Source organism: Nanorana parkeri, unplaced genomic scaffold, assembly GCF_000935625.1.
Source record: "Nanorana parkeri isolate BGI_ZX_2015 unplaced genomic scaffold, ASM93562v1 scaffold2205, whole genome shotgun sequence".
NCBI lineage: Eukaryota > Metazoa > Chordata > Amphibia > Anura > Dicroglossidae > Nanorana > Nanorana parkeri.
Genome location: NW_017308473.1, coordinates 144,445 through 154,710, shown reverse-complemented (window position 1 = coordinate 154,710; position 10,266 = coordinate 144,445). Strand labels below are relative to the sequence as shown.

At 38.3% G+C, this 10,266-nt stretch overlaps 1 protein-coding gene across 1 annotated transcript in view; it reads right to left on the bottom strand.

The window, feature by feature from the left end:
- The window catches only part of LOC108801049 (NXPE family member 2-like), a 12,588-nt gene extending 2,322 nt beyond the window's left edge, over nucleotides 1–10,266 (bottom strand). Inside the window, exons 1-6 of the mRNA XM_018573013.1 lie at nucleotides 10,168–10,266; nucleotides 9,278–9,331; nucleotides 8,684–8,746; nucleotides 7,864–8,579; nucleotides 2,275–2,336; nucleotides 1,228–1,446 (exon numbers count right to left, since the gene is read on the bottom strand). Coding sequence (XP_018428515.1) covers nucleotides 1,228–1,446; nucleotides 2,275–2,336; nucleotides 7,864–8,579; nucleotides 8,684–8,746; nucleotides 9,278–9,331; nucleotides 10,168–10,266 — 1,213 coding nt within the window. The remainder of the gene's footprint in view (nucleotides 1–1,227; nucleotides 1,447–2,274; nucleotides 2,337–7,863; nucleotides 8,580–8,683; nucleotides 8,747–9,277; nucleotides 9,332–10,167) is intronic.

Below are 10,266 nucleotides of genomic sequence, written 5' to 3'. Positions count from 1 at the left end.
ATATATGAATGAGACCAAAATTATCTGCACTCTGGCTTTAGAATTTATTTTAATCAACTTTTAGAAAAGACAAATACATCATTTTTCGACATAATCTCCTTGCTTTTCAAGTCACTTTGTTAACAAGCTTTTGTATTCCCTCATTAAAAAAGTTTTAGGATGAGCTGCGAGTCACGAATGCACCGCTTTCTTGTCTTCTTCATCAGAGGTGAATCTTGGCAGAGCCATAGCTGATTAGCAAATGATTTGCCTCATAATCCACTGTCACTCTTCTATTCGATAGAATCATTTAACGTGTCATCAGCCTTCTTGATGGCTAACACTTGTGCCACCTTCCTTGAACTTATCTATCCATTTATACACACTTCTTTGCGACCAAACACTTTCTCCATACTGCGCACAAAGTCTTAGATAAATAACGGCACCAGGCACACCCTCAGACCACAAAAAATGAATCACTGCACGCTGCTCTTCTTTCATGCAAATCCAATGTGGGGCATCCATTTTTTTTCCTCACACTGCAGGTACAAATGAACTGACATAACACGTTCACACCTGCACAGCAGTGACTGGGGAGACAATAGCCTTGAATGGAAATCGCTGATAAGACAGTGCGGCCAACAGAAGTTTCCATATAACCGTAGTGCGGATAATTTTTTCTTTATAAATATATTTATTATTATTTTTACAAGTGCGGATAATGTTTGACTCACCCTCGTATATTCAAATAAAATTGGCCCTAAATTAATTCAACAAATGTGTGCATTTTTCATGGCTTAGTAGGAACTACATTCCTATGCATCCGATATTATCACTGATTTAGTGCAGCTGACAACACACAGCATTTTTTGGAGTGGTGTCAGCTCTCCCTGGTTTTATTTTGCTAAACTACCAAAACCCACCCCTACACTATTTAGTCTGTAGTCCCAAGGAGGGCTAATTAGACTACTTGAAAAAAAACACAGGAAGTGGGCTCAAGTAAATAAAAGAAGCTCATTGTCAGGGTTTATCATACACTATAAGTCAAAGTAGTTTAGTTGCTTCTTGGCTTATCCTTATTGTAAGCCCCTCCTCCTTCCACCACAGAAATACTTACCTATCAGTTGGCACTGGTTCCGTCCAGGACCCACCAGCTGTTATCCTCTTTTCCAGCTGATTTTTGATTGGCATTTATATGCTACTACACAAAACTCTTTTTTTTTTCAATATTTTAGTTTGATCACTCACTTTTTATGACTCTTGGCATGTACTCAATCCATTGGCGCAACGTTGAATCTCCCATAAAATAGATCATTTTACCAGACAGACATTTGCTGATGGCAGAAGAGGACTCAGGAAGATAACTTTTACAGTTGGCAGGGTTCCATTGTGTTTTGAAAAAATAACCACTCGGCAATAAAGGATCTTCCCCGGTTTTGCAGTTTGACTCTGGTTTTCTAGAACGTCCTGCAAAATGTATATAAAACAAATATCAGGTGAGCTATATGTGTTTGTGAACTTTCATTAGCTATTGTGTACGTATCGACAGCCATATAGGTAAGGATTATTTTTTAGTTTTGGATAAAGCATAAAATGGTTAAAATCTTCGTTAGGATTATTATTATTTTTTTTGCTATATCGACTGGGGACTTCATCCCTTATTTACTATCTTCATAAAATAATTTAAGTGTAAATCTTCCCAAAGTGAGGGAAAATCCCAAATTAACCCGATTGTGCCCATTGCAAGATTTCCCCTTTATTCCAGTTCTGGTGAAACTGTACAATTTTGGATTTCCTATCACCTTCTGTCCCTATGTTAAAAGAGACAAATAGCGAGGGTGAACCCAACCAGGGAACACACACGCGAACAGCAATAAAAACGTAACAGGGGTGTTCACATTACACTGTCCATTACTTAAAACACATTTTGGCTTTAGATACACCTTAAGATTGACATTACATGAAGTATATGCAGTATCATCGAAAAGTTTGCCCCTTAAATTGAAAGTTTCAGGACCACAGAAAACTTTAATTGACCATAACACCCTAAAAGAGTGAGAAAAAAATTAAAGAGCAAACATAAAACTTAAAAACTCTGTCCATCTTGCAAATGTGAGTCATGTACTATATATATTGTGCTGTTGTTAGATACAAATACATCTATTATTACAGGTGTGTACTATAGTTATGACCAACCATCACTAAAATACATCAGTCATTGCTAATGAGGAATGATACACATACAGATGTGACTTCATGGCATTGCAGAACCTTAGAGTAAAAATTAAAACTCACTGTTGCATTGCTGAACATCAACACTGCCAATGTTCTTTGGAATCTCCACGCCTATATTGGATCTTTTGGTTCCATGTAGAGAAAACAATCAAATGAATTTAGCTATAAAACCAGGATACATATTTTAACAAGGTCATGTCATATATTGAAAATCACTTTGAAAATAAAAACGTCGATCAGTTGAATATCCGCAACCAGGGACCCTTTTAGGGGCAAAAAAAAAACATTAGGGTCCCCCCAAAATCCCTTATCAGACCCTGCATCAGAGCAGTGGCCTGGCTGGGCCCCTACCCCGCATCATACCAGGCCACTTGCCCTCAACAGAGGGCAGGGCCTCCCTGCCCGCAGACCCCCATAACCACTGAGCTAGGCTTGTGGGGAAGAGGCCCTTGTCCTCATCAACATAGGGACCCTGCCGCATGTTGAGGGTAAGTGGCCTGGTGTGGTGCAGGAGGAGAGCTGCCACAATTGCTGCTCCCCTTTCCTGCTCTGCCAGGATGCTGCTTAGATCAAAGGTCTGGTAAGGGATTTGGGGGGGGCGACCCTATGCTTCTTTTTGGTTTGGGGTCCCCTTTAAAATTCCTACCAGACCTAAAGGGTCTGGTATGAATTGCAGGGGGTGACCCCACGCTGCTTTTTCCAGATTTTCACGTTTAACAAGATATCAGTTCATTCCGAATGACATTTGGACAAAATTCTAATTTTCGTCACAAGTTGATACGTTCAAATTCGTTATTTTTCCCATTCGTAAATTCCGAAGCATCCAAATTTCGGAATGTGTCGATTTTCAGCCGAAACTCAATTCGAACAAATACGACTGCCCCAGTCTACTGTGTAAATGCTAGTAACAGACGGCATCATATATGTTATTTTTTATTTTGTCCATAGTTCTAGTTTAACAGGATAATTGTTTTCTATGGAAATCAGTCTGATTGATTGATGTATGTTTGAATGTCTTCTAATATACACCATCTTACATTAAAATGTATTTCCAGTGTAAAGTGTACTTCTACTTTTGCAGTGAAATTTTAGAAAACCCCTCTTAATGTTTGTTATGTTTTTATATTCACACAGCATACCAGAAAATAATGAAAACAACATAATACTTACCTTTTAGATGTCTCTGTATAGTGGCCTTCAATTTCAAAGAGACAAGAAACTCTGTCTGTCCCCATAGAAAAACTAAGTACAGACTGAGCTTCCTCTGATTACAATTCTTCCAGCTCGTTTGTTAGGACAGACAGTGTTCAAATCTAGTTTACAACTGATAATGAGATTTGCCAGCACAGTACTGACAGAGTTAATTATGTTAACATTGACCAGCCCCCTCATTCCAGAGCAAAACTTAGTACAGAGAACAGCGTTTCTTGCAGAATAGATCATGTAATATACAAGCAGCAAGCAATATATATATTTTTAATTTATACTGTGAATGAGAACATGTATGAAACAAATATAAAATCCCAATTTGGCTGCAAAAATGGAAATACACTTTAAAGCCTTATTCCAGACATGTTTTTAAATTCTAATTTAATGCAAAGAATTTCAATTCCTTTCAAGATTTTACATAGACCATAGAGAAATAATACATAAACATGATTGTGAGACCCACAATCACATTACCATTTATACTGGCTTTGCAAAATAACAAATATATAATTTAAAGATTGGCTGAAAGGTTTAATGCAGTATAAAATATTTGGGAATTAAATAGTATTTTTTTAACTAAAGATCTTCATATTAGACCAATAAAGTGGACAACTAAGGAGAAGGACAGAAGGATTTGGTTTCAAAAGAGGGACAGGTCCTCCTAATGATAGACAGTTGGGAGGTTTGCTGAAGCCGGTCATACACCAGTAGAATTTTGTTCAAAAAAATGTATTTTACCATACTCAGTACAAGTACATGTACAGATACTTTTCCAGGTCCAAGACTAGACTAGAGAAAAATGTAAACGTTAGGAGGCAGCTGTCATTTATAAGGAGCACACGGAGCTCCTGGGATTTGTACATCTCTGTTTTAATTTTGTTTTTATAAATATAAATAAAGTGATGCACTGATACCAGTTTTGCAAGTACAAGTACTGATACTTGCCCAAGTACTCACAGATACGAGTACTGATACATTTTTGTTTATTGTCATGTGACAGTTTTTATAAAACAACACAGACTAATGATTTCAGGATGGTGGTGGAGCGCCAGAGCTTTGCCCCAGCTGCAACCCTGGTAGTTCTGGTGAAAATGCTAGGTATCAGCACTGGTATCTGAACTGGTATCTGAACATCCCTACCTAATAGCTAATGGGGCCAAATCAACCATCGCTTTCAACTATAGTAACAAAAAAAGAGAAGGAGCAGAAGGAAAAAAACTCTCTCGAACAAACGCAATTGTAACAGTGAATGTGGCTTTTATTTGAAAAACTCTTTATTCCAAAACCAAATGTTAAAATGAAACAACATTTCAGATGACATTCTACAAGCTTCTAACGACATTATCAAGAAATGATCATACAAAAATCTACCAGTGTATGGTCAGCTTAACACTTTGCAGTTTACTTATAAAAGTACATGCCTGCATATGCCATTCCAATGGCACTAGCACCCTTAGATGGTGCTGATGAGTATAGGAAATATACTAGCCAACGTCATCTAGGGGAGCTAGTGCCATATGAATGGGAATTTTTCTAAATGAACCCCTTAGCATAGGGGTAAAGTTACATCTCTATCTTCAAAATAAGTTTCTTTTAGGAAAGCATTTTCCTTACTCTAGAAGCTGCAGATTGGAATTGCATGCTGTTACATCTTTTATCAACCAGACAGCAATAATTAATTGACAGAACGTCTAACTCCTCCCCACTCAATCAAACATAAAAAAAAAAGTTTTTGCCGAGAAATACACTTTAACTTACACATCACCTGCCTGTGGGAACAGAGTCAAATGGTATAGCAAAGTCCATACATTCTACATCCACATCCACGCCTTTGTTTAAATTTCCCTTTACTTTCTCATACAAAGAAAGTAGATTTATTTGACAACTTGTCTTTTGAAATCCACGCTGGCTATTGTTTATAATATTATTTTCCCACACACTCTCTTGTATGTGCTCCTTTACCACTCCCTCACATATCTTCCCTAAAGCTGGCCATACACTGGTACGAACATTCATAGGAAACATCTCATCAGAACATGTGATAATGCCAACAGAGACTTGGCGAATGTCGTTGAAATTTTGTTTGATTTATACATTTGATTTTGGAATAAATGAAATTTCCCAAACGAAAACCACATTCACTTTTAGAATTTTGTTTATTTGAGAAATTTTCTACTTGGCTCCTTCAATTTTTTTCACCAGTATAGTTGAATTTGATCATCAATTTGACCCAATTAACTATCAGAAACATGAATAAACATTCCAAATGCAAACTTTTTTGAACACATTTGTACTGGTGTATGCCCAGTGATGGCAAATCTGCCAACTGTCCCTCATGGGGAGGAACTGTCCCTCTTATGAAACCAAATCCATCTGTCCTTCTCCTTAGTTGAAATTCTACTGGTTTATGGGTGGTTTTAGGTAACATTACAGGTCTGAGTGTAGACTTTGATCCTTTTTAAGTACTCTTGACAAAACTTTGCAGAATCATTGAGAAACAAGAAATTGTGCAAATACACAACTAAGCCAAGTTTCCAGTTTAGGACAGTGTATATTAGCAGAAATCATAACCTACATCTATATGACCAAGTGAAAACTTTAAAAATGTTATGTTTTTGGATCTCTACTTTACTATCTTTAAATAAATTCCAAGAAAACACTTATAGGTCTATTTAAAAACAATCTGGAGGGACCTGTGAATCCATGTGAAAGTTCATTTTGTACAAAAGAATGACTTTCTAGGACAAATGCAATACCAAACGTTGACCACTAGATGGAGCTCAGGAGCTTAGAAAATAATTATTTCCTATTCTCCTGAGCTCCAGCTAGTGGCCATAATGTGATAGTACATTACATTACATTCAACGCGAAAAGAAAATATATGAAGAAAGTTAATATTTTACCCTATTCACACAAATCGAACATTCATAGACAAGAAAAAATCTATTTGGAAAAAAAAAGAACATTCATAGAGCTTCACGGGGCCAATTGTTTATAGGCTCCTCAAATATGCAGAAGACACACATATAAAGGACCTGCTTTACCTGCCAAAAGATTTCTATTTCAGGCTATTCAGTCCACAAACCACAGCCCTGTCTGACAGAAGAGGAGAAATTATTTTGTTTCTGCTGCAGCTCAGTAACACTTGGCTCCTTGTGCTGCTCCTTCCTTCCCCAGCCTGAGCTCTACTGTACAGGGACTGCAAATGGCTAACACTAAATCAAATGTAGGTACTTACACTGCTTGCATTTAAAAAATAAAGGGAATTCATTGATAATTATAGAACTGTCAGGAACCCAAGGCCTCTGCTGTAGCTGGTGGTGGTTTTACCTGCTGAGCCACCTTAGAACCTTTGATAGTTTCATGCCTGATCTCCTGTGTAGTCCTCAGTTAAACCTAGTTTCTGCTGAACTCCTTGCTCCTCCCTTGAACTTCCTATTTAAGCCATGCCTCTGCACTTCCTGTTTGCCAGATTATTGTGCTCCTGCCAATATCTTACTTCCTTGCTCCTCCTGTGATACAATCCGCTCATACTTCTACCCGTGTACCGACCTTTGGCTGCTGATTCACCGACTGCTCTCATCGTCTTCCACTTCATACCTGATACCTTTGGCTACTGACCTCGGCTTGATCTCTGACTACGCTTCTGCCTGCACCTATACTACTACCGTCTGCTTGTGTACAAAACTCGGGCTGTTGACTACGCATCTGCCTGCTGTTTCAGCAACTGGACTCTGAGCCTGTTCCAGATCGTGACAAGAACTGAACTAAGTTGTTTTTCCTTTTACTTAGCCTGCTCAGATTTAAAAACAAAAAAGTTAAACAAAATATATAATTCTTGCTTGATATGTACATGGATTTCTTGCACTTCTGTTCAATTTCTGAACTATGCCGTTTGTTATCATTATAGCTAGCAATGTAGTATGATATTATCTTTTTCTGGAGACTAGCTGCCTCCGAATTTTGACCTTCCTTGGGAATCCCAATTATTCAAGATAAAAGGTAATGTAACAGCGATATGAAGAAGAAAGAGGCAATCCCACCATCACATTTTATTGGCCTGTGAGTTCAAAACTTAACACACCAGCACTCCTCTCTCTGATGTGTTTCACTGCCATAGAGCTCAGCCATAGAGTACAGCTAAGCTCTATTTGAATAAAACGCAGGAGGAAGGAGCCCGACGGTGTTATATTTACCTCATAGTTCAATAGAATTTTATGGTGGAATTGCTTCCAGAGTATGATTTCCATTTTTCATATCGTGATTGCAGTGTTGGTGTCCAGATGAGCCGAAGAGAAGGGCTGGAAACCTGATACCAGAGGATCTGACTCGAAACCTTGAGTGGAGCTTCCTTTATAAAAAGAGATGTAGATTCCTTCACTAAAACAATTTAGGAAAATTGACTTGCTGTATTTCTTGTGAGCTATAACTCCAAATTACCTTACAAACATTTGCTTCTCCTTTTTGTTGAGGTAAAAATAAGGTGTATTATCACTCTTCAGTCTTATAAACGCCTCACACGGGACACCAGGTAGTTTCATGCAATAGAAATTCTCTTCATATATGTTATCGGTATATTCGCACATTTCCTTTTGTTTCGAGGCCAACTGAAAGCCACATTCCGTGGACACCTCTTTAGTATTGTTGAGGAACTGTCCTGTGAAAATGATATATTTGTATCTTGCATTCCGTAATTTCCATAAAACAGACACTCCTTCACTTGGATGCAGTAAAAGAATAGAAATCGATACACGTCCTTCCCAAAATAATGTAAAATAGATATTATAGGTGCCATTGTCGAAGTCCTCAATTCTTCCCGAAGCTCCAGCTCCGAGGTTGGGTGAAAAGATCCGGGCTCGTAAAAAGTCTCCTCCGTGGGTTTTTCTTTCCCCCAGATAATTGAACATTTCAACTGAAACAATTAATGTGTCTCCAAGACATACATTTGAGACATTATTTAAAAGGGTGGCAAAGCTGTTCTTAGCACTGCTTGTTGCATTGAAACTTACAAATGTTGATTTCACTAGTCTTTGCTGCATGGAACTCAGCAGCTTGTGTACTTGCTGGTCGGTGTCACTGGATATAGTTCTTGATGGCTCTACATTTTCCGTAGAGGCCAGAGAATGTTGGATTGGGAGGAATGAGGTTCTTTTAGGCTTTAAGAAAAAAAAATTGAATTGATATTTCCAGGGGAAAGTTCCAATAGTTTTTCATTTTTGAATAGATTGTGGAAGCATTAGAACCCCCAGTTGGGATTTACTGCTATGCAGAGGTCTGGTAGAGACATTTCTCCTCGCTTCCCGCTCCAGTGATTGGACAGAATCTGCAACAGGGACGCAGTCAGCACTAAAAAGCCATCAGATGTTCTAGCCTTCCTATCTTTTACTAAAGATGCGTTGCTGTTGCAGATTTTTATGTTGAAACTATTGTCCACTGTTCAGTGAGTGAGGGGAAATGTCTCTAAAGGAGCCCCACATATCAGTAAAAAAATGTTTTGGGATGGGTTCTAATCTTTACCATCCTTTCCTAAACAACAACACACGTTTTGGCTGGTCATACACTTAAAGATATGTAATGTATTCAATCTAAATGAGATAAACTGTCAGCACATCTGAGAAGCAGACAAAAGGAGGTAGTACGTTAGTTTGCCAAAAAATAATAATAATATAATAATAAAAAAAATACCCTACTACACCCTAATACTAATACCCTTCTCCTTCTTTCCTTCACCTTAACCCTTAGAAAGGAACTGCAGTCATTTAAAAAATTAACCCTTGCAGTGAAGCTACCCCCACACTGCAACAGTTAACTTGTCATTTTGGTCTAGGGGCCAGAATACAGAAGATATACTCACCTGATCCTCAGTCCTGTAGCAGTGGGTGCTCACCTCTATCCCTGTGCTCTCTGGCTGTGGTATGGACCATGGTGTCCTCAAAGAAAATGCAGGTTAATGAACCAGGTAAGTATATATTTTTTAACTTGCATTCCTAGACCAAAACAAGCACTTAACCCTTGCAGCACGGGGGGTAGCGCTACTGCAAGGGTTAGTTTTTGTTTCCTCCTGGACTCACAGGAGAATAATGCAGTAAATGGCACCATGGACCTGCTTTCTGTTGTGTTTAGGATCCGCCCGCTGCCAGAGAAGTAAAAGAGCAAAGAAGACCTGTGACATCACTGGGCAGGCCCGAAGACAACTGGTGCTGTGGGTGCTCCAAGTGTGATGGGAGGCCAGAGTCTATAGTTGGTCTTTGACATTTATTCTAATTCATTAGTTTAGACCTTAACTGCAAGGTGTATTCACTTGCCTCTTCTATGTTCTTTTTTCTTCTCTAATGTGGTTTCACCTTGTCATAAAACAGCGGTATGGCAGTTGGCAAGGCTAAACCATGAAGTCACCACTTCTGATAGCTGATAATATCATTTGTATACATGTAAAATATCTGTACCCTAATTCAGTATAATATTCTGTGTGATGGACTACAATCTCACGTTTAGTTTACTAATTTGTATTGAGATTTTAGTCTATCATGAGAGCGAGCTTGGAGTGGTGGCTACTTTACAACACACACAGGGACCATGGGGAACAAAAGTAGTCACCCTCCAGAAGGAAGGACAGTGTAAAATCCAATATACCCTACCATCCATCAATGAAATATGAGGGTAAAATGAAAACAAGAATTTATGTGATAGCAAACATCACATACAGATATCAAAGTAGGATACAGTATTCATTTAAGGACATACCTTGAATGAGTTTAGGTGAATGATGTAACTCAGCAGGATGATGCAAATAATAGAAAAACATACAAAGATTTTGAGATTTTTGATGTGGAAGCTTGACAT